We start from the raw sequence: 23,788 nt of genomic DNA, 5'->3' as shown, positions 1-23,788 counted from the left end.
TTTTATCAGAGGATTTCATTAACCATTTTTGTAGAATGTATGTAGTTTTGGGGAATTCTAAGAAATGAAGAAAACATGAGAGATTTGTAGTTTTCTCTTTCCCCAGTTCTCCTATTTGAAATTAACTTAGTCATTCTTTGTAAATCCTGCCATTCATCAGCATGGGCTTAAGCGGTCTTGAGAAGGAATGTCTTGTATTAAAGGTATTAAGTAAACTGCAAGAAAGTAGGGCATATGCTTTCAGTAGTACTTCCCTGCTTCTAACAGTAAATACTTGACTTCAGTGACAGTTTTTGTAACTCACTGGATATCTTATCTAATTTCTAATTAATATGAACCCTTTAGGTTCTTAAAAAATTCCAAGGCAGAATAATAAACAATACATTTTTATCAAGTACAACAGCAATAGTAACAGCACTTAGACTTGTATACCTCTTCACAGTGCTTTTACAGCCCTTTCTAAGTGGTTTACAAAGTCAGCATATTGCCCCATCTGGGTCCTCATTTTACTGACCTCAGAAGGATGCAAGGCTGAATCAACCTTGAGCCTGATGAGATTTGAATTGCAAAATTGCAGGCAGCCAACAGTCAGCAGAAGTAGCCTGCAGTACTGCACTCTAACCACTGTGCCACCGTGGCTTGTAATAACAACTCTAGTATGTATAATAAATAATTGCAGTGACCAACAGTAAAAGCTCCTTTTTTAATAATCCGATATTAATTTGATATCTCCAGCTGTGAAAATGCCCAGATAAGGGAACAATGAACACACAACCAAGTCAGCTGCAAAGGGAAAAATACAGTTACAAAAGTTTACTATTCTTTCTTTTCTACTCCCCTCCCTCCTTCCATTCTCCAACTTTACCTCCCTCTGGAGTTTTGAATTCATATGCAATGCTTTCAGGTCCATTTCCTTTGGAATTAAAAGCCAAGACAGTTAAGTGGTACATGCTAAAAGGCTCTAAACCAGGAATCATTCCATCATTTCGGTCTGCTTTAAATGTCAAGGAGTGTTTCTCTGGGTGATGGTTTTTTTCATCCAGATGGTTTCGGATTTTCCACCAGTTGACCTGCAGAAGAGATATTTGCTTGAGGTTTTGAAGCAGAGACCAAATGTGACTCTTTGACAGCATTCACATCATTAAATAACCAACACACATGCACACACAGAGAGAGACACACAAGCACACACATGCATAACCTAGTCAAAGGTTACAATTAGAAGACAGGCTTGCATTTTATAGAAAGGCTTCATCTAGTTCTTTTGCTGAGCTGGGTAAACTAATGTTTAACAAGCATTCTATAAAAGTGTATTAATAATTCAAGGGTCAAGGTGGGAAAGCAGGGAGAATAATATCTACCTTATATCCTCTAAGATGTCCACGAACCCGATCTTTTGGAATTGTGGACCAGATGACTTTTGCCAGACTGCTATTGATGACTTGCACAATTACGTTTGAAGGAGCAGCTTCTGGAACTAAACGCAGAGGAAGAAAACATCTATATGATATCCTATATTCAGCAGACAGTAGTAGGTTTTTACTTTGTGCTTATATGAACTGTAAATTCAGTATAACATTCAACCACCCTCAATCTCAGAGGATCTCTTTTGGAAGTGAATGAGAGTTAATGAACTAGAATTTCAAACAGTACTCCAGGCAATTCTGAGATGACAGATATGGCATCTTCCTCACACTTCATTAGCACATTAATAAATGGAGCAGGGACTCCTCTGGGTTTAGATTTAGGCTTGTGACAGCCAATTGATAACCTGGGTTTAAAATGATGGGCAGTATAATGAAAAGCCACACATATAATCATATGTCAGTAATAGTAGTGTAATATATCTGATAGTATCTCATCTAAGCCTTAATCTATGGCTGTATATTTGAGCCTGGTCAATGGTGGGATTCAAATTTTTTTACTACTGGTTCTGTGGGCGTGGCTTGGTGGGCATGACAGGGGAAGGATACTGTAAAATCTCCAGTCAGAGGTGGGATTTGCCGGTTCTCCAAACAACTCAAAATTCCCACTACTGGTTCTCCAGAACTGTTCAGAACCTGCTGAATACCACCTCTGAGCTAGATGCATTAAACTGGGATTAACTGGGATTTACTCAAACTGGGATTTACTGGGATTTACTCAAATTGAAATTAGAGGGACATACCTTGGAACAAATCCAATCAGAATTGGGGTTTATGAACTACAAATAGGACCTTCAACAGAAATCCAAGTCTGGCATTCAGTTCAAGTCAACCAACTCTTGTTTCTTCCAGTCCCTTTCTTTGCCAGTCACTAATCAGATTTATGCACTTTCTAAGCAGGTACAGTCATTCTCAAGATCCTATATATTTGTTTCTAACTATTGGTCATACTCTTGAAAATAGCTAGGTCATTAATTTTGTGTTTTTATATGTTCCCCTATTTGTCAGAATGTACTAGGCTAGAAAGTGGGAGTCTGGAAGTTCACGTCCCACCTTAGCTGTGGAAGCCAGCTGAGGGAACTTGGGCTAGCCATTCTCTCTTGGCCCATCCCATCTCACAGGGTTGTTGTTGTGGGGAAAATAGGAGGAGGAAGATGTGTTGATATGTTTGCTGCCTTGAATTATTTCTAAAAATAAATACAAATAAATAAATGAAATAAAAATACTTTCAGACTATTGGTTGCATATTCATTTAATTTCCTTACAGCCATCTTCTTTTATTCCTTATGATGGGAAAAAAAGAAGGCAATCATTTTTTTATTTCTCAAAAATCCTTGGTAGGTAAACTATGTTAGACTATCTAATGTTATTTCTCTGAGTCAAGCTATGACATTGTATGGGAAATCTTACATATATCTATATTTTATATATCTTCAGGTTCTTTGCCATTTCTCCAGCTCTTGTAGGAGTATAGCTGTTTGTGTGCATGGGTATATGTGCAATGAAAGGAGAAGGAAATTGTATACTTTTTTTGACAATAATGCCAATCAAAAGTTTTATAATAGGCTAAACAAGTTCAGGTTATACTAATATTGATGGCAATTCACTACTATTGAATCATGAGCAATGTGTGTAAAATGGTTGCTGGTAACCCTAGTGGAAGAGATTTCACCTTCCATTCCAGCTTTGTGAGCTCTCAAATACATCTAGTTGAATATTGTGTGACCCAGAATACTACCAAAAGTGCTTTTTCAAGAGGCAACTAGACTTTCTTGCTTTTCTTTGAAGACATTTCGCTTCTCATCCAAGATAAGAAACAAAACATCTTCAAAGAAGAACCAAAAAGTCCAGTTGCCTCTTGAAAAAGCATCTTTGGGACAACCATGACCTGGATGACTGAGAATCTCCAGAGACAGACTCTTAATACTGCATTAGATGGGCCTGTTTCATGACTCATTGGATCTCTTGTTATGCTTTATGTTCTAAAGATCAGTGTCTGGCGGTTCTGACCATACACCCAGAAAAATACAGATTTCAAACAACTCCCCAAGGTTACTAATATTATCAGAGCACAGCAGATCTGTGAAAATATACTATTGCAGAATATTTACCCATAATATAATTTCCACCAGTCAGTTCACCTTTTAGCACCTTTTGAGTTTGAAAAAACATACATATGAGATTCAGCAGTGTGTTCTACCTGTTCCACTACTGGTTCGGTGATCACACGCATGTGCACACACACCTAACGTGTGCACACAGCTTTTCCCACACCAGCTGAGGCCTGCAGTGCCAATCAGCTGAAAAGATAAAGAAGAGAAAAGTGTAGGGGTGGGTGGGAGAGCCGATCCTGTGCTTTTCTCTTCTTTATCCTCTCAACTGATTGTCCTTTTTTTTTTTTTACTACCGATTCAGCCGAACTGGTCCGAACCGGTAGCATATCACCACTGATGAGATTGTTTGTATCTCTTCCCATCTCAAATTACTTACTGTCTTCACTTGAATATCCAGTTAGTGTATTAGGTTCAGGGCCAGAGCCATACTTGTTCACTGCCTGGACTTTGATATCATAAGGCACAAAAGTAGGGGTGTTCTGCAATACTAGGAAATGTTTTTGCACTGTTTCTTCTTCCCATTCATTGGTATCCTGCTGTTTCCAGTTCACTTTGTATTCCAGACCCGGTCCATTATGCTCCATGGGCTTTAGTGGCTGCAAATGAAGTAAAAATTAGAACAATTTGCCTCCAGAAGTTGTATTAGAAGACTTCCAAAGCCCCTTCCAACTCTGTTATTCTGTTAAGGTGAATCAGATGTTGCAAAACCAATACTACCTAGAGTACAATCCTTCAAGGAAGAAACCTTAACTTATATCACAAAACTCACTGTAAATAAGTTATCTGCAGGGCAGTTAATTATGTCAAAATAGATGGGAGATGAGTAAATGAAATCCCACCTTTTTAAATGCACATATGCAAAAAGCAATTATATATATATATATATATATATATATATATATATATATATATATATATATATATATATATCTACATATCAAAAGAATGAAATGTAATTAACTTCTTACTTTCCTAAATTCTTCCAAAAGTGAAATTCGAAAAGGGATACTGTAACGAGGCAAATGTATTTATTTATCTATATGCTGTCCATCTCACTATCCAAACCTATTAGTGTTTGTTTGCCTTACTCAATGAATGGCAAAGTACAATTATGATATTATTATTGTTATTTAATATAGTGGACTCTTGGTGATTTATAAAATATAATACTAATTTAAATAATGAAAAATAGAAAGAACATGAAACAAGACAGCAGCCATTTAAATAAAGCATGCCAGCCTCTCCCCCACCAACACAATAACCCTAGGCCTGAGACAAAATGAAGGCTTTTACAGACTCGTTGGAACTTTGTATGAATAACCAGCATTGTAACTTCAATCAGGAAACTCAGGAAAATACCAAACTAAGAGAATAAATGCAAAATAGTTAACCTGTTTTTGCAATTCACAGGCTAGAAGGCATGTACTTGGCTGACAGGACAGTTGAAGAATCATACTAATGAGGCACACAGCACTATATTATGAGTTTTCTTTCTAAATTTTCAACCTGGAATTGTTATATTTAATGAGGCATACTGTAAAATTATTTACAGTATTTACATTGGGGGAAGAGAAAATCCAAAGTAGCATTCTTTTCACTTATTCTTAGTGACTTCCAGATAATTTTAAGAAAAAATTACAATTTATAATTGTTGGTCAAAAAATAATAACGAAGAAGAGGCAAGGAAGAATTTTAGCATGAATTTTAAAATGTGACAATTTCCTACTTTACCCTCACTACACTATCAAAGAATTTTCTTTAATCATGATTTATATATTGTCCATTGCTACCCCATTGTGCACACTAGAGCTTATTCAAAAGTTGTGCGACATAACATAACAAATGGGTCCATAATGTTTATATAAAGTTTTTACCTCCCATGTCATGTTCATTTCATGTGGTTTGGAAGCTTCAATTCTGATGTTTTCTGGGTTCTTGTCTGGAGCTGCATTGAAAGAATAATTCAATTAAGCAATTTTTACTTAATCTCCCTATTACAAATATATCCAAGAGCAGTGCAACATTTAAGATGATTCTGTCAAAATGAAGATTTAAAAAAAAACAGAAAAATCATACATAATGTTGAGCTATATATTCTTGTTTTATTTATTGTCTTTATGATGTATCATAATTGATTTGACAATTCCAATAACAACTAATCTTGAATACTTCCCTCATCTTATAAATATATTTGTGATAAACAAGCATACCATAGGAGAAAAATTAAATTAATAACTAAAATTAATTGCCTTTAAAATACTGGCAGTTTTAAGAGAGGGAGGAAGGGAAGGAGGGGGAAAGAGAGAGATTCTTTCTTCAAGAAACCAGTTTGTAAATTACAATTCCCATACTTTTAATCCAATGGTTATATTTTGAACTTCCTTTTTCTAAAGTAGGTACTTATGCAAGTGAAGTACCTACATGTTTACTTGCCTACCTTCATATGTATGTATGTATGTATGTATGTATGTATGTACGTATGTATGTATGTAGAGGGGGGGGGGAAGGGAGAGGAAAAAGGAAAGGGAGAGGAAAACGGAAAGGGAGAGGGAGGGAGGGAGAGAGTTCTCAACTAAAAAGAAACTCCTTTGGTCTTTTTAGCTGCCTGGAAAAGGGAGTGGGGGAAAATAGTGCATTCCTTAAGTGCCTAGATAATCACCCTGGCAGCCAAAAGTTGTCAGAGTGCAAGAAAATTATTGGAGAGCTTGATTGATGACTCTTGGTGATGGATGTATCTCATTAGAGAATACATATCCAGGGAATGGGGGGAAGACCGGGGTTAAGGGGGAAATGAATGATATATTTTAGTATCAGCTGCATCCAGCTAACACCAACATGTCCACTTCTAATAAATCAATTTTCTTTTCTCTGAGATGTGGTTAGAGATTTATGATTTGGATGGGGGGTGAATTTGTAGGAGTCCTGACGTGTGTGTGTGTGTCTGTGTGTGTGTGTGTGTGTGTGTAGATAGATAGATAGATAGATAGAGTCACTCAAAACATTTGTTTCAGCAACCAGTTATTTCATGTTATAGCAAGAAAAATTGGTTGTGAACAGAAAAAATTTGGAGACTCATGATCTAATAAAAATAATTTATGATCTGATAAGTCCTATTAAAAATCATGCCTGTATAAAGAAAGGTGGGACTGAATTTGAAATATAACACATTAAATCTTGCAGGAAGATTGTTTAAGTTAATTGAGAATTCTATCCATAACAACCTAAGACCCCTTCAAAGCAGATAAATTCATGGAAATGTATAGAACAGAAAGAAAAGAACAGTTTCTTGTTTGTTTCATTAGAATTCTTTGTATATATAAAACAAGAATCTCAAGTGAAGATTAAAATAAATTATGTCACAATCGTAATGGAAATGAATTTTTAGCACGGTTTGCTTTTTCAGGTTCATAGCAGGATGAATAGTAGCAGTAATTAAGTCTACTTAGAAATTATCATTTTCCAGAAAAAGGCGACTCGCTTTTTAAATTATATCCCTTTATCTAAACTTCAAAATTATAACAAATTTACTGTGGCTGGATATGTAGTCTATAAGATCCCAAAAGTGTATTTTTAAGAAGCAGCTGAACTTTCTTTGTTTTTCCTTGAAGGCATTTCACTTCTTATCCAAGAAGCTTCTTCATTTCTGGCTGAAGTTTCTTGGATGAGAGGTGAAAAGTCTTCAAGGAAAAACAAAGACAGTCCAGTTGTTTCTTGAAAAAAACATTTTTGGGACAACCATAACCAGAATGACTGAAAATCTATCTAGTCTATAAAATGTTTCCTACTTCTTTCTGGTACAATTATGTTTTATATGAGATCCTTCCTTAGATCATCCAGGAAGGACTAGTCTTTCATTTGTACTTACCTTTTAATGTTCCTTTCCAGCTCAATCATAACTTTTTCCAAGAATGACAACCAGAATTTTTTTAAAAATTCAAACACATTCAACCCTAGATTCATAGTTAATTAATATAGTTAATTAAAATAATTAAGAGAATACACAAGAAAGTAAGAAAAATAAAAGTTTCAAAAACCAACAAATCAGGTGGTTATAATCTTCTATTATGTATTTAGTTTACACCCCCCACACAAATTTTTAAATGCAAGATAATCATTCAGATAATATATTAGGTGTGTTGCACGTCAGTATACCTTCTTTCCCATTTGTAGTATATAATTATGTACAAAAAAAGCAATTAACAATACATACCAGCTGGAGGTGTCTCATATCGTTCTGATGGTGCACTTGGCTTACTTCTCCCAACTGCATTGACAGATATAACACGGAACTGGTAATTTACATAAGGGATCAGTGGTAAAACAACTGTAGTATCATTTCCCGGAAGCCTAATTAATTCCTGCCACTTTCTGGGCTCCCATCGGTTTTCTTCAAATTCCACAATGGATTCTAGAAAGGACAAGGAGGGGGGCGGGGACACAATAAAGAAAGCCTATGAATTAAAGAAGCAAACTACCCTGGAACCAGGTGGATGAGAATTGAAAAAAGACGATTAACAACAAAGACCTTCAACAACAAATGAATTCAGTGGTGCTTTCATTTAGGATATATGGTTAATTCAAGCCTAATTATTTACTGTCACTATAAAAGCCAGAGCTTGGCAGAAGAATTCTTCTTACCATTAATTGGGCTATTGTTAATACTTCCAGGACTCCAAGATAATCTAATATTTCTTGCCTGTTTTTCAGAGAGTTGGAGGTCCCCTGGTGGGTCAGGGACATCTAAAAATAGGAAAGAAATGCAAGAATAACTTTTAACTACAGTATGCAATTTTGAACTCAGCAAACCATAATGATATTTATCAACAAAGTTCTGTGCAACCCAGAAGGTTGCATTCAAGTTGAGAAATACCAAAGTTAACTCCTGTTTCACAGGCTTGTAACTAGTGATCTTTAAGAATTAGAGGAAATTAGGGAATTGGAGTACAAGACCTCCAAGATTCCTTCCAGACCACCTTTCATAGTCCTATAACTAGTTTATCATTAAGAAGCAGAAGAAATCAGGGTACCTAGAAGACCTCCAAGGTCCTTTTTGACCCCACGATTCAAAATAGCATGATCAGAGTTAGGTTTAGGCTTCATAAGTAGGAGGGCTTGTATTCCCAAGGAAGAAATGAATGTAAAGAGATAAAAGTCTAAAATACTTAGATTTACTTGATTGAAGCTATCTGAAAGTAGTTATATCTCAGCAGTCCTGTTTTGCTGATTCACTTTGCCCAGCAGGGGTTCTATTATGTACAGCTAACAAAAAATGGGGTCAACTTTGGGGTGAAACGGAGATTTGCCCAATGAAAGACAGAGAGTCTATATGCCTCACCAGTCAAGAAATTACCAAGTAAATAAGTGGGGGCTTATTTACTTGCAAGGCTTGCAAGGCTAAAAAAAGGAGCAGTAGAAGATTCAAAACAGATCAACTGGCTAGAAAGAATTCAATCCAGGAACAAGTAGACACCAGTTAGAAAACCTCTAACATCCCCTTTGTTGCTATGGTGGGGTGGGGATGGCATTTGGATCATCTAAATATATGCTATATGTTTAAAACTGATTGGTTAGCCTGTTATGTACAAAAGCTCTCAACAAGAGTCTCTACAAGAAAAAAGAAGATTCATCCCACAAAGTTGAATAACTTGGGCTTATATGATGCTATCTGTCAAACTTTATGGATGTTGCTTCTTTGTTTCAAATACAAAAGCTGTTTTTTACTACCAGTGGTAAAGTAGTAAGGTTGTTTCAAAATTACTGCCACTAGGTCCCTCTTTATTATCAGCTGAAGCCCCTATGTTTGATTTAGAATAAACTTCAAAAGGGCTTGACAAGTTCACCTTAAGAATCTCAGAGAAGCTAGTTTCTCAAACTCAGAAGAAACTGTGCTTTAAAACAGTAGCTACATCTTTTTTCAGAAGAAACCACATAAACCATCAAAAAATAAAAACACTAGACATCTTCAATCTGGTGTCCTTCAGTGTACTGTGAAGATTCAATTTGCTGAAGCCAAGTCAGCCTGGATCTAATAAATGCCTTGGATGGTGTAATGGCATGTTGGAATGACCTTGGGAGGACAAAGGGAAGAGATGCTGCAAGAGAGGCAGGAACTCCCAATGGCTTAACCACCAGAGAAAGAAACTTAGAAAGGACCTGTCCTAGGGATAAAGCAGTAAAAAGTGATGGGCGAAGTCTGTAGTTTCAAATTTTCAAGATTCTGTTAATGTAACCTCCCAATAAATGAGATTTAGCTCATTTAGTCATGTCTCTTTTCTGGTTTACCCTGGAGAGCTGACAGATGGGAACATTATGTGCACTGCCTTGAATTACATGACTAAAGAAATATAATTACATATAGGAACTGGCTAAAGAAATACAGTAAATTCAAAAATCAAAGTGTTTTAATATCTCTATTTATGTAATACATGTAATCTTAACATCTTCATTACTTTTACATCCAGTCAAAAGAAGGAGTTTGGGGAAAATCTGAAGTTTATGTGAGAACTTAGGGAATTTCACGCTAATGCATCAAAGTAATATTGTTATTGGGCCCAGTATTGGGAATTGAATCCATTAATTTTCAGAGATGCACTAAGAATAGGCTTCCCCTAAATCCAAAGGGATTTAAACTGGCAATATTAAATAGTTTGTGAACAGAAGAACAAAATTCACTTACCCAGGACAATTAGGTGGGAATCATCTGTGGCACTATCAAGCAATGAAGTTCCTTCACAAGTGTACACCCCCTCATCGTCTGGGCCCACATTTTGTATAACCAATGTATCCTTTTTAATAATTATTCTGTAAGGGAAAATACAAATTGTACAGCTATAAACCAGAACTACATATTTTAGATATGCAGGTTTTTGCTTGTGAAGCAGTCTTTCAAGAATCAGTACATCTTTCATCCAATTTGCATAATATATGTATGTATGTGTGTATATATATATATGTATGTATATGCAGAGTGAAAGTGGAAGATGGAAAGGAGGAAGAAACTTAAGAGAAATATTACCATCATCACTTTCCAAGAGAATTTAAAAGCTTTGCAAAGTGGAATTTATCAACTCATGTTAACACAGAAATAATACACTGTGATATAAAACTACAATATAGAACTAATTTTCTACCCCCATAGGTGAAGCAGGCCTCCGGTCTTCTGGCCTTTTAGAAATGTGTAAAAAACATGGCTCTTCCATGTTTGATCTTTGCCTGTGGCTTACATCAAAGCAAGCAGCCTTGGGGCTGGCTAGCACCCTGAAAGCCGTCTTCCTGATTTTTAATTGGTTTTCACTGTGATTTTTAATTAATAGAATAGAGTATCCGAGTTAAAAGGGACCTTGGAGGTCGTCTAGTCCAACGCCATGCTCAAGCAGTACACCCGATATCATTCTGGACAAATTGCTGTCCAATCTCTTCTTTAAAATCTTCTGTGAAGGAACACCCACAATTTTTGGAGGCAAGTTGTTCCATTGGTTAATTGTTCTTATTTTTAGATTGGTTCTCCCCTTGATTAGTTTCTATTCATTGCTTCTTGCCCAACCTTCAAGCGTTTTATGGCAACGCCTTAGCTACTGCACCACTGATATCAAGCAGAACACAGCAAACTCCAAGACCAATAAACAAGACTCCCAACCAATCAGGATGAAGACAAAAACATTCTGGCAAGGCGTAGGCTAGCACCAAATTTAAAACAGAAATGGCTGTGAAAGTCTGACTCACAGACAAATGCGATACAGAAGCCTGATGATGGCAGATGAGATTCTGCCGAAACGTTGCTACAACTTTAAAAGCACAACTATAATGACATGGGAAAATACCCAAACAAAGCTGAATACCATACATGTAAGTACCCGTGAAAACTTAAGAAAACACACACACACAGACATATATTCTAAGTTTCAATACCTTTCTAGTCATTATATTTATATTTTTGTCTGTCCTGTTTCAATTTCATATTTTCTTTTCTCATTAAACAAATTTTTCCCCTGTCGTTACTAATTGGAGTATGACACCTTTGTAGCTTTTAATTTTTATCCATTCAACTCTTATTTAAACTTTAATTTATGCCTTTAAAATTATAACATTCAATATAACACATAACTTCCAGTCGAATTCTGCTTGGTTCATTCTTAAAATACGCACTAAGTTCTTAAAGAGAAAATATACATATAACAATAATAAATAAAATATTTATTCTATTCCAATTCAGCTCTATCATTAATGTTAGTTATAATCTTTGACATCTTTAACTTTTCTTTTCAACAGGATATCATACTTCTAGGAAAACATATAATATTTCCATAACTTTTTCATGTTCCTTTCATATTCCTCTTCACTTAAATTTTTATAACACTTTTATAATAATTAAAATGTTCCCCTCCTTTCCTATTTTCATTCTCTCATTCTCTTTATTTCATTTATTTATTAAACATTCCATTACATTACAATGAGTATTTTATCTATCATTTTAATCATACTTGTTTCATATTTTCAAAGTTCATTTCTATTTCTAATATAACAATACTATCTTATGTACCCTTTCGATTAAGTTTTCACCCATTATCTCTGTGTCTTGTATGTTTTCCCTGTTTCTCTATGTCCTGGTTCTGTCCTTTATAATTTCTTTTCCTTTCCCTCTTCTTCCTCTTCTTCTCCCTTCCCTTTTGATCCCTTCTCTCTCTAATTCTGATTCTCTCTCTGTAATCCTCTCTTCTCTTTCTTCCTAATGTTATAATTACTTTTCAAACTATTCTTTTGGGGGATTGTTTTTTCGGATCTTAAATTTTTCACTCTCTTCCCCCCCTTTCTTTCCTTTCACCACATAAAAATACTTAGTCATTGAATATGGCTTCTTCTTTGTCCCACCCTTTTTGTTCTACAGGCATTTCTTGTTTCTCATAGTTCAGGATCTCCATTTCTAAAAATTGAAATACTAAGCCAAAAGAACCTCTTCCTTCTTGTGCATCTTCTTTCTGTTTTTAAAGTTCCATTCTCAATTCTTCCAAGAGTGATACCATTTTAAAAACTTTTAAACAACCACCCGATTAATTTTAGTCCTTTATATCCAATAGCCAAAAATCCAAAAATCACCAAGTAATCCAAATAATCCAAAGCTGTTTCTTCTTGCTTCGTTTTTCCACTTTCTCTTCCTGGGGTTCACTTAACTTGTTACAAAGTTTCAGTTAAAATGTATCTTTTAGGAATCTTGTTAAAGTTTCACTGTTAATTCCTTTCACTTCCAGGTGGTCTCCTCCCTTTTTCCAGATCCCACCCTTTTGTTTTTTTTTCCTTCTTGTAAAAGTTTTTGAAAATCCAGAAATCTTTATTATGCCTTTGACATTTTATTTTCAGCTTAAATACCTGTTACTGTCAAAGGGGATTTTTGCCAATTCCTTGCTTAAATCTCTTAGTTGTCAATATAGGGAAGAAAAGAAAGGAAAAAAAAAACAAATCCTTTCCCTTCCCTCTCTCATTCTCAGTTTCAAAGTCTTCTTTGGAACAATGTTGTTTTTTATGATTCAAATTCCAGGGTACCTTGTATTGTTGTTTTTTCAGTTCGACCCAGTCAGCCAAAAACTTTCTCTTCTTATCTTCCTCCTGCACATTCTTTTTCGGTCAAGTTCTTCTTTGAGGTGGCCATTTCTGACCACCACTACCATCTCCTTCAGGAAAGGGAGTAATGGCCAGCTGAGGAGGAGAGATGCGGTTCTCCTTGACCCTGCTGGCAGTCTCCCCCCTCTTCACCACCTCTATGGGGTGGCTTAGCCGCAAAACCAGCTGGCTTGGGGCATTCTAGCAGTGAGTACAGATCAAAACTGCACACAATCACAGATTTTGGTCTGTTGCCGAAGAAGCTTAAACCGGATCTCTAGACATATTCAATTTCTTCAACTAGTCCCAAAGGTGCTTTTTCAAGAGGCAACTGGACTTTCTGGTTTTTCTTTGAAGACAATTCACTTGTCATCCAAGAAGCTGCTGAAGAAGCTGAAGAAGTTTTTTGGATGAGAAGTGAATCATGATTGAGAATCTCCATAGACATTCCTCCAACTAGTTTTTTTTTTATCTTCCAGTCCCTAATTATCTTTGTTGCTCTTCTCTGCATTTTTTCTAGAGTCTCAGCATCTTTTTTGTATCAGGGTGACTCAAACTGTGTGAAGTATTCATCACTGTCTTTTTAAATTTCAAATTTTATATACTGTTTTGATGTTTTAATATTTTATCTGTACCCCATTCATAGAAACTGAAAATAATTAACATGGTTTAAAAGGCCCACCCAGCCTGCTATGCAACCAGATCCAAGATCCTGATGCAGCCTTCTTTGGGTCAATTCAGTGATTAGTTCTCCCCCCGGGTCTCTAATAACCTAACATGGAGAAAAATTAAAACTGTCTTTTTTCTCCATCAAAGTAGTCTAATGAAAGGAGAAATACTTTTTTTTTTTTTTTTTTTGCATTGTGCTGCTGTAATTAAATTGAAGAAAAGCTGTATATGCAAGCAGGAATACACTAAAATTCACATTCAGTACTGGCAAAAAATAAATGGAATCTTTCACTTTCCATACAAATATATTCAGTTTTCTAAATCACGATATAAATGACTCCTGAATATTGTAAATATCACCATTTTAAAAGTCAAATGTCAGATATACATGTCAATACTGGAATGATTCTGTGATGGTTTCAAGACATGCAATCTTGTACATTATTTTCACAAAAGTATATGCTTTTATATGTTATGTGCTACACAAAACAGTTATAAAATTGGAGTAGAATCGCCTTTTTTAAACAATTTTGATGGAGAACTTGCATAGAATTATTTTTATTTCAGGGAGCACAAATGGCTGCCAATTGAGAATCTTTTTTTAAAAAAATCTTTAAATAATTTTTCAAAGCTAATGTTTAAATATATATATATATATATATATATATATATATATATATATATATATATATATATATATATATATATATATAAAATATAATATATATATAATATAATATAATATAATTTCTTGATAATCAAGATATGTAGCTTTTAAACTTTTCAATTTTCCCAAATTCCAAATTTCCACTTTGATATATGAATTCTAATATTTCACCACTAGAGGTCGGTCTAGGATCACAAAGGAACTCCTATTCTATTCCAGAACTAAAAGTTACTTTAAAGTATTACCAAAGTAAGGGGAAGGGATTAATTCCAGGTCTTCAATTATTATTACTATATCTAATCTTCATGCTGAAGGGAAAATATTTTAATTTTTCCTCATTAAAAATTGAGTGTTTCTTATGCTTATTACATTCTCTGTTAGACCAGAAATAAATTAAAGCTCTTTTGAAGTATATATTTTATTTATTGTATAATACTTTACAATGTTATATCTCTCATATTATTTTTACACCAACATCTTTGAACTTCATTATGTATTTGATATTTTCTAATGAACCAAGTGAACATTATCCTTCCATTAGCGATGTTATCAGCAAATAAGACATCAATATATTTGCTTTAAATTATATATCTTTCTAAAAATGAAAGTGACTCACTATTGGGCACTACCCATAAGATACGATATTATTTCTGTAAAATGCAAATTGGTTATATAAAAAGAAAAGAATAAAGACAAAGCATTCTCTTATTACCTTCCATCTTCAGTGTCATTCATCTCCAATTCCTCTCCATTCTTTTTCCAAGAAATTTTAAACTGGTGTTTCAAATGTGGGTCACATTCAGAATGACATTTCAATAAAACTGAATGTGATTTCAAAACTTGTGGATTCTTAGGTATAATTGAAATTTTGGTAGCATCTAAGAAAGTGATTTAAAAAATGCATGACAGTATCATTTTGTTGTAAAATTACGTTTCAATGGCAAAATATATAGCAAGTTCTTTTGAAATTTGATTTACAAATTTTGTCTTCTTTTTATCTATAAATAAGGAGTATTTATTGGAATTTACAGAATACAAAATATTATATTTATAATTATCTATAATTCCTGTTTTTCATGTAAGAGAAATGTATGTACATACCATGGGTGGGATCCGACAGGGTTAACTATCGGTTCGGTGATTTATGAGGTTCGGTGATTTACAATGTGCTTCCCTGCATGCTGCATGAGCGTGCCTGTAAATCATCATCAGCATGCTGCATGCAGAGAAGCAGCCTTTGAAAAAGCCCTTTTTCCCTGCTTTTTTAACTGCAGCTGTGCCTCGCACAGCAGCTGAAGTTGAAAAAGCAGGAAATAAAGGTCAGAGCCCGGGTGGGCAAAAACATCAGCAGACATAGAACTGGTTCTATGTCTGCTGCTCTTCAGAGCTACTGGTTCTACAGAGGTGGACAGAACCGGTAGAAATCCACCCGTGGTACATACCCATAAAATATATGGGGTTAAAAGTATTTTGCTTTACCAAAATACAAATTGTGCATCTAACAAAATATTATTGGAGAACAGTACATGCATTTCAAAATGCTTTTAGCATTGACACTTCCATATGGTAAGGTATGCACAAAAATTAATCATCTTCATCATTATCACCATTGATATACAAAGGGCACAACTGGTTTAAAAATTAAAATGATGATGAAGAGTTATAAATAAAGAACAAGTTGTAACTCCATTCAACTTCAGCAAAACTATTTATCGCCTCTGCTTTTTACCAGGGTACCTAAGGTGTTCCTTACAGTTATGATTCCTGGCCATCTTAATCATTTGAGACAGATGTGTAGATCAATAAAGAAGAATGTTTGTAGCTCAGGGTTGAAATGAGGAGTCCTTCGTGGTCTCTGAGCTTTCTTGTTTTCTTGCAGATGTTTCATTACCCAAACTAAGTAACATCAACAGTGGCACTAGCACTGATGATGTTACCTAATTTGGGTAATGAAAAGTCTGCAAGAAAACAAGCAAGCTCAAGAGAGATCCGTAAATGGCAAAAAGCAATTCTTCTCCTTGCCCTTACAGCCAAGTGTAAGTGTTTTATTGCATGCAATAAAATTAACTGACTGTTTAACTATTGTTTATGTTCATATTTATATCACCTCTGACAGTGAGAGTGGCAGTGATGGCACGCTTCCCAACAGAATTTTTCACCAGGCAGGTATAAAATCCAGCATCTTCCTTCCTTGTTTCTCTAATCTCCAGGGTTCCATTTTGATCCACTTCAAGAAGTTGCATACTGTCATCTTTAGTCCTAGCAAGGAATTTGCAACCAGATGTATGCATTTATTACTTATTTATAAACATAATTTTTAAATTTTCCTTTAACAGAAAATCATCTGAGAGAGAGAAAAATCCTGGAACAAGCCATGTTGGAATCACAGCCAGGTATTGAGAAATAATTCAATGGCGCTAACCCAGAAGCAGTAAGACCAACTTCCAAGATCAAAAGTGTTCTGTGGTATCTTTTTCAAACTGTTTTATAGAAAAGTTATTTTCAGTCCTGTTGTTAGTGGCTAGAGGGAAGTAATAGCAAACTAGTTTTAATTTGACAGCTGAAGGAAAAACCAGCAAAACAAGGATATTGCATAGAAGTAAGAATACACTTTCCTTAAGAGACCCAAATTTTGTGCCATTCTAAAGAGGGATGGAGGGAAACCCAGGTAGAAGATATGAGCCCTTTTCTTTATATGGCACATTGCTATCTTTCCTTTGCTCTCAAAGTGAAATAAAGTTAGAGATGCTTTTTTCCAAGCTTGAATAGAGAAGGTAAACTGACACTCTGAGAAAATGAAAATTATTTAAATCTGATTCGATGTAATTCAGGCCACTCCCATTTTAAGGCCTATTATAATTGCCAGTGAAAACTTCAACGGTCATGATCTGCATCCATAGATCAGTCTGAAAGAAGAGAATAAAGACCCCAAAGATCAGTCTATGCACAGAACTCCATTCTGTTTGCAGAGATAGCTCTGCTTTATCTTGATCTCCATTAAGCCATTGCAGATAGGGCTTGGACTGGTTTGGGCAAAACCCAACAGCACCCTTTCATGTGGTTGTTGATAAAAATAGGATCACCAACATGACTGCCAATGTCCAATGATGGATATGGAAGAAGGAGGAGGAAGGGGGGGGGGAAGAGGAGGAGGAGGAGGAAGGTAGGGCTTGTTCTCTTAGTCTTCTTCTTGAACATTATAGAACGCAGTTTTAATTTATGACAAGCTATACAACAAATCACAAAGGAAGACTCAAGGACTGGAGGCAGGTATTTGGTTTTTTGGAAGAATAGAGATGTCTATCTCCTTTCCCTTTGATCTCCACAAGTTTTTGTGGGACTGAAAAAGGAAGGTGTGAATTTATTTATGTAGCCACCCATCTTATATGGCACATCTCTGTATGGCTAATACCAAACAATAAAACCAAACAGTTTAAAAAAAACACAAAACACAAACACTAGCAGGCACCTCCCCAGTGCCCCAAATACAACATATCCCATGTATCTAAACAAACTGTAGAGCTTTTTCCATGACTTGTGAGAAAGGTCAGATCTTTAAAGCTTTTTGGAAGGCTCAGAAGGTAGAGGCTTACTGGATCTCAGAGAGGAGGTAGGGAAGCTTCAGAAAAGGCATGCTTCTAGGTTCTGATAGAAGAAACACTTAAAGAAATGACTTGCAGTTTGTCCATTCTGTGACATCTAGGGGAGCAGGTAGATACCCTCAAGCAGGGGTTTCCAACCCTTTGGACCTCAGAGACCACCAAACTCATAATTTTAAATCCCGGGGACCACTAATATGAATTTTGCCTGATGGTGGCTTGCTGACATTGGTGGGAGAGAGAGAGATCTGATCTAACCCTTCTTTCTCCCTCTCCTTCCCTCCCTCCCTCCCTCCCTCTCTCTGTCTCTCTCTCTGTCTCTGTCTCTCTCTCTCTCACACACACACACAGAAACACACAGAGGCAGGGGTGGTATTCAAATTTCTTAACAACTGGTTATTAGGCGGGGCCTAATTTGTGGGTGTGGCTTGGTGGTCATGTGACTGGCTGGGCATGGCTTGTATGTAAATATTATAAATAGTTATGTAAATATTGAATTTTTTATAAAAAAAATAAACTATTACCCAAAATCAGGCAAAGCAGGCAGGCAGATTGAGTTGCTCACAAAATCACAGATTCAGAGATCTATCTTTCTGACATTGGCTATCTGTGTCTGTTGCATAAAATTTGCTTGCAAGCAAACTCACAAAATTAACTCACAACACACCATGTATGTAAATATTGAATTTTTTTATTTAAAAAAATCAACTATTACCCAAAATCAGGCAAAGCAGGCAGGCAGATTGAGTTGCTCACAGAATCACAGATTCACTTAGAGATCAATGATTCTGCCATTGACTACCTGTACTGAATAATAGAAGCTTCAGTCCTGGGCAAAATTTGGCTCTGCTTAAAAGCAGAGCTGAAGATCTAAAGAATAGCTAGAAAGCAAGAAATCCAACAATTTCTTGCTTTCTAGCTAATCTAAATCTCCCTGTACAGCAGAACAGCTGGTGGTCAGAAAAAGGAAAAAAAAAATAACAACTTAGCAGGCAAGTTTGCCAGGTAAGGAGTGGTCGGGGAGGGTTCCCGCAGGCCATGTGAGCAGCGCAACCTTGTGTTCCTACACAGCCTGGATTAATTGCTTTGGGCTGGGGGTGACATTTCTCTACGGACCACCAAAATTTTTCTTGCAGACTACCAGTAGGCCACGGCCTACCAGTTGGAGACCACTGCCCTCAAGGATAGTGATTCAATTCAACTGTGTAGAATGTGAAGGCTGTGTGTTTGTGTTTTATTTTTATAGTTATAGTGTACACTGAAGATGCATTTAATTTAGTTGTATGAGGTGCAATGACAATAAAGTAAAGTAAAGTAAACTAAACTAATTCTGCAAATTCTCAGCTTAGTGTCTATGGAGATTCTCAATTATTCAGGTCATGATTATCCCAAAAGTAGAGTGGTGCAGTGGCCTAGAGGTGGAGCTCTTACCTCACAATCAGGAGGTTGTGAGTTCAAACCTAGGTAGAGGCAGATATTTCTCTCTCTGGGCATGATGAGAATATATCTGCTGAATATAACTCTGCATTAGCATCATGAAGGGCATCCAACCACCAAAACACTCTGCTAGCTCCATTCAGTTGCCCAGACTGCACCCCACAAGGGATTATGGGAGTTGTTAAATGAAGATTATGATTGTCCCAAAGGTGCCTTTTCAAAAGGCAACTGGACTCTTGTTGTTTTTCTTGAAGATGTTTAACTTCTCATCCAAGAAGTTTCTTCAGTTCTCTGAAGAAGCTCCTTGGATGAGAAGTGAACTGTCTTTAAGGAAAAACAAAGAAAGTCCATCTGCCTTTTGAAAAAGCACCTTTGAGGCTCATCTCACTACTACTTAAGGCTTTAAAGATGTAAAATTCCTTTACCAGCAATTTGAATTGCACCTGGAAAGAAAGTGGAAGTCAATGTAGTGGTTAATATGGGCAAAGTGTGGGATGCTCTGCATGCCACTGCCTTCTGGACCAGTTGTAATTTCCAAATAGTTTTCAAGGGCAGCCCCCTGTAGAACATGTTGCAGTAATTGAACCAAGAAAAGACCAGGGCATGAGCGATCAGGAGTCAGACCTCCTGGTACAAGAGTGGGTGTAATTGGTGCACTTCATAAGAAGGGTGAGGTACCAACATTTAAAAAAAAAATCATAAAACTGCAAAACTAAAATTACATAAAATGTTAAAAAATATAAAAAGAAAAATCTAAGAATTTTTTTTTAAAAGTCTGAAAAATAAAAACAGGAAATGGACATGAAAAACCTATGTAAAAGCTTTGTTCCTATGCCATCCATCTGGTAAATTTGCAATATTTGTTTTTATTTCCATGTACATGTATACATCTGAACTGGACTGTGTTGTTTCTCTGTGTCATATAATATATGTGGGTGTGTAGGTACTGTATATGCTTATGTATTTATTTGTTTGTTTGTCATGTTTCTGTAGTGTATATTGGAGGTGGTGACTCTTTGAGAGCTATATGCAACAAAATTTCATTTTAATATATGCCAATTAGTGTACATTTAGAGCAGGGGTTCCCAACCTGGGGTACCCCTGGGGGTACAAGACAATATTCCAGGGGGTGTGAGAAAAGTCCAGGTAATTTTTATTTATTTTTATTTATTTATTTATTTATTATGCGATGGATTAACTTTGTTTTCATTTTAGAGTTAAGTATCATTATTTAATGGCTGTCACATACATAGCTGAAAAGATTCAACCCTACCATATATTTAACGCGTTCAGTAGTTCCTAAAGTCTAAATTTCAAGGGTGCGAGGTTCGAGTGAAATTTCTTTAGGGGTGTAGGGCGAAAAAAAGGTTGGGAACCACTGATTTAGAGTGACAATAAAGTTATTCTAGAGTTAGACTGCATATTATAAAAAGATAGTACAGATATAGATATATTTAAATGAAGATAGAGATGCATTTATTTCTCTATAAAATATAGATATCTCTATAGGTATTCTTCAAAAGGTGCATAACTTTCCAAAGCTGCAAGAAACAATATTAAGGATAATTAGCATGGACACCCTAAAGAGAGTGACCTTTGAATATTACAGCTTTAACCCTGTTATGTACATAGAGGTGGAAAAGATGGAAACAGTTGATTCCACTTTTATTCTGTACTGTTAAAGAAACAGCTTAGTAGATGGTTCTAATCTGTATCCAATGAAATCAACAGGAACATGACTCTCTGATCCATAATTCAGGAAATATGGATAATAGCAATAACAGTAAACTTATATGCTGTTCCACAATACTTTACAGCACTCTCTGAATGGTTTACAGAGTCAGAATATTGCTCCCAACAATCTGGGTCCTCATTTTTCTGATTTTGGCAGGCTGAATCAACCTTAAGCAGATCAGGATCAAACTCCTGACAGTGGACAGAGTTGCCTGTAATACTGCATTCTTAACTACTGTGCAACCATGGCTCCTATAAAATCAATTGCAATTGATAATACAGACTTGGTCATGTAAAGTTTTTCTTCTCTCTGTGTGTGTAATGGAAAAATAAGGACAAATCTTGCAGATTGTAAAGATTTGGTAACTGACAATTGTTTGCTTACAGTTTCTGGAATGTTCTGTCTATGCAATGTGCAGGATAAATGCTGGCTAGTGTTATAAGGCCAAAAAAAAAGATGCAAAACAGTGTTTAGAATTATTTTATCAACAAAATTTATAAAATTTATAAACAAATATAAAATTTATAAAATTATAAAAGTTTATAAAATTATTTTATAAACAAAAGAATGCTTATAATTATTTTATCAGAGAAATTGATAAAAGAATAATGAGACAATATACGGAGGGCGTCTAGTTTAACTTCAGATATATTGTCAAACAAATAAAGCTAAGTCCGAGACAATTTTTTTTGCCATCTGAGGAAATACAATGGTATCTTTTCAAAATTACAGTGGGATTCATCTAATTTATTACAAAGGAAACCCTCTGAGCAAATTGAGAGCTTATCATTTTATGACTAACAATATACAGCTTCATTAACACTGTCACATTAACGCTTGGAATATTTAAAACAAAGGTAACTTATTGGTGCTCTGTAATCAGTAATTGTTAGGTACAGCTTTTTTTATAAGTGCACTTTTGTGATGTAAAAATGCATTTTTTTCCTAGCAATCAAATATAAATGGATTAAAAGACATCAACAATAATTTATGACAAAAGAGCTTACTAAGGAAGTAAAATAAAGCTTACCAAGAAATATCTGGTGTGGGTATTGCAAAAAACTGACAGTACAAGTGACTTGAATAACCCATTACTGCCACATATTCTTCCCCATCTGGAGTTAATATTTCTGGGGGAATATCTGAAAAAGCAAATGTAAATTAGGAAAGAAAGAGTCAAGGTACGACTGCCAACAATGATTAAAAAAAAAAAGAAGTAGCCTCCATCCTAGGGCAAATTTTGTAGCCTTCATCCTAGGGCAAATTTTGTAATTTTGAGCTATACTTATTTTTTTTCCTTTTTTAAAAAAAAATACTTTTTCACAATTGTAAACAATGCAAATGAAATTTTAGTAGAAAAGAGTTAGAGGTGAACACCCCTGATCTTTCAGACTCTGAAAAGTCTAGATGCTATAAGAGTTTTTGACAGTTTAAGATATGCTAAAGCTTTTCTGAGGATTTAAAACACTTTTTTTACTTTCCCAATTTCCATCTATATTTAGTAATTCATTTACAAATTTCAGAGACATAATCATAAGAGGAAGCTCTGACCATGAAACAGACGTTTCGAAGGCACTGCACTTTGCAACAATATTTAGCTTTGATTTATGCTATTGATTAGAATACAAACCATGAATTCAGAGATGGATTCACACTTCATCAAAATTACACTGTATTAATTGTAACCCTTCCAGGGTTTGTTGGGAAGTATAACAAGCAACTTTACAGATATGTCATCTTTGGTGGCAATACCCATTTGGCTCAAAGATGCTTTTTTTTGTTTTGTTTTATTGACCTATTTTCCATTTTTTCTAAACACATACAATAATATTCTTAGCAGCTAAGGTTCTTATTGTAAAATTATAAAACATCTTTTAGTGGATCGATGGGATTTTAAAATGTGGAAAATTTTTGATTGAAAAAATTGGTTCAGCAATAATTAACTTTTAAAACTTTACACTGAAGGATATCTTATATTTCCATCTACCTTTATACCTCTCAGCTGTATGAATAGTGCTTTTCCTACTAGATTAGCATTATTTGTATCAATGATATTCTGAGCAGAAATATAGACATTAAAAAGTTTTAGTGACTCACTATGATAATTTTAATGGATCATTCTAATCTAAAAAAAATGGATCAATTCTAACTACCATCCTAAACATAATGTACCCTAACTCTGTCTTTCAGATACTTAGTTACCTTGTTCTTAACAGATTAACAGAGTTGGAAGGAACCTTGTAGGTCACCTAGTCCAACCCCCTGCCCAAGCAAGAGACCCTACACCATTTCTGAAAGATGGCAGTCTCTTCTTGAAAGTTTACAGTAATGAAGCTCCCACAACTTCGGAAGGCAAGCTGTTCCATTGGTTGATTGCTCTCATTGTCAGAAAATTTCTCCTTATTTCCAGATTGAATCTCTCTGAGCTTGTGCTAGTGCTAGTGCCACTGATGGTGTTACTTAGTTTGGGTAATGAAATATCTGCAAAAAAACAAGCAAGCTCAGGGAGCATCAAGGACCCTTCAAACATTCTTCTTTATTGATTTACA

At 35.3% G+C, this 23,788-nt stretch overlaps 1 protein-coding gene across 8 annotated transcripts in view; it reads right to left on the bottom strand.

Annotated features, from left to right (window-relative positions):
- CHL1 (cell adhesion molecule L1 like) overlaps positions 1 to 23,788 on the bottom strand; it is a 205,695-nt gene that overhangs the window by 16,325 nt on the left and 165,582 nt on the right. For all 8 annotated transcript variants that reach the window (XM_087923697.1, XM_087923699.1, XM_087923693.1 and 5 more), the window contains 10 exons: positions 22,270 to 22,381; positions 16,576 to 16,727; positions 15,181 to 15,346; positions 10,215 to 10,339; positions 8,177 to 8,278; positions 7,749 to 7,946; positions 5,413 to 5,483; positions 3,915 to 4,134; positions 1,362 to 1,477; positions 866 to 1,070 (listed from right to left, as the gene is read on the bottom strand). In XM_087923697.1, coding sequence (XP_087779823.1) covers positions 866 to 1,070; positions 1,362 to 1,477; positions 3,915 to 4,134; positions 5,413 to 5,483; positions 7,749 to 7,946; positions 8,177 to 8,278; positions 10,215 to 10,339; positions 15,181 to 15,346; positions 16,576 to 16,727; positions 22,270 to 22,381 — 1,467 coding nt within the window. The remainder of the gene's footprint in view (positions 1 to 865; positions 1,071 to 1,361; positions 1,478 to 3,914; positions 4,135 to 5,412; positions 5,484 to 7,748; positions 7,947 to 8,176; positions 8,279 to 10,214; positions 10,340 to 15,180; positions 15,347 to 16,575; positions 16,728 to 22,269; positions 22,382 to 23,788) is intronic.

This window comes from Pseudonaja textilis, chromosome 2 (assembly GCF_049901715.1).
Source record: "Pseudonaja textilis isolate UNSWEBS1 chromosome 2, rPseTex1.2, whole genome shotgun sequence".
NCBI classification, from domain to species: domain Eukaryota; kingdom Metazoa; phylum Chordata; class Lepidosauria; order Squamata; family Elapidae; genus Pseudonaja; species Pseudonaja textilis.
Note: the sequence above shows the minus strand (reverse complement) of the source record. Positions and strands in the feature narration are given on the sequence as shown.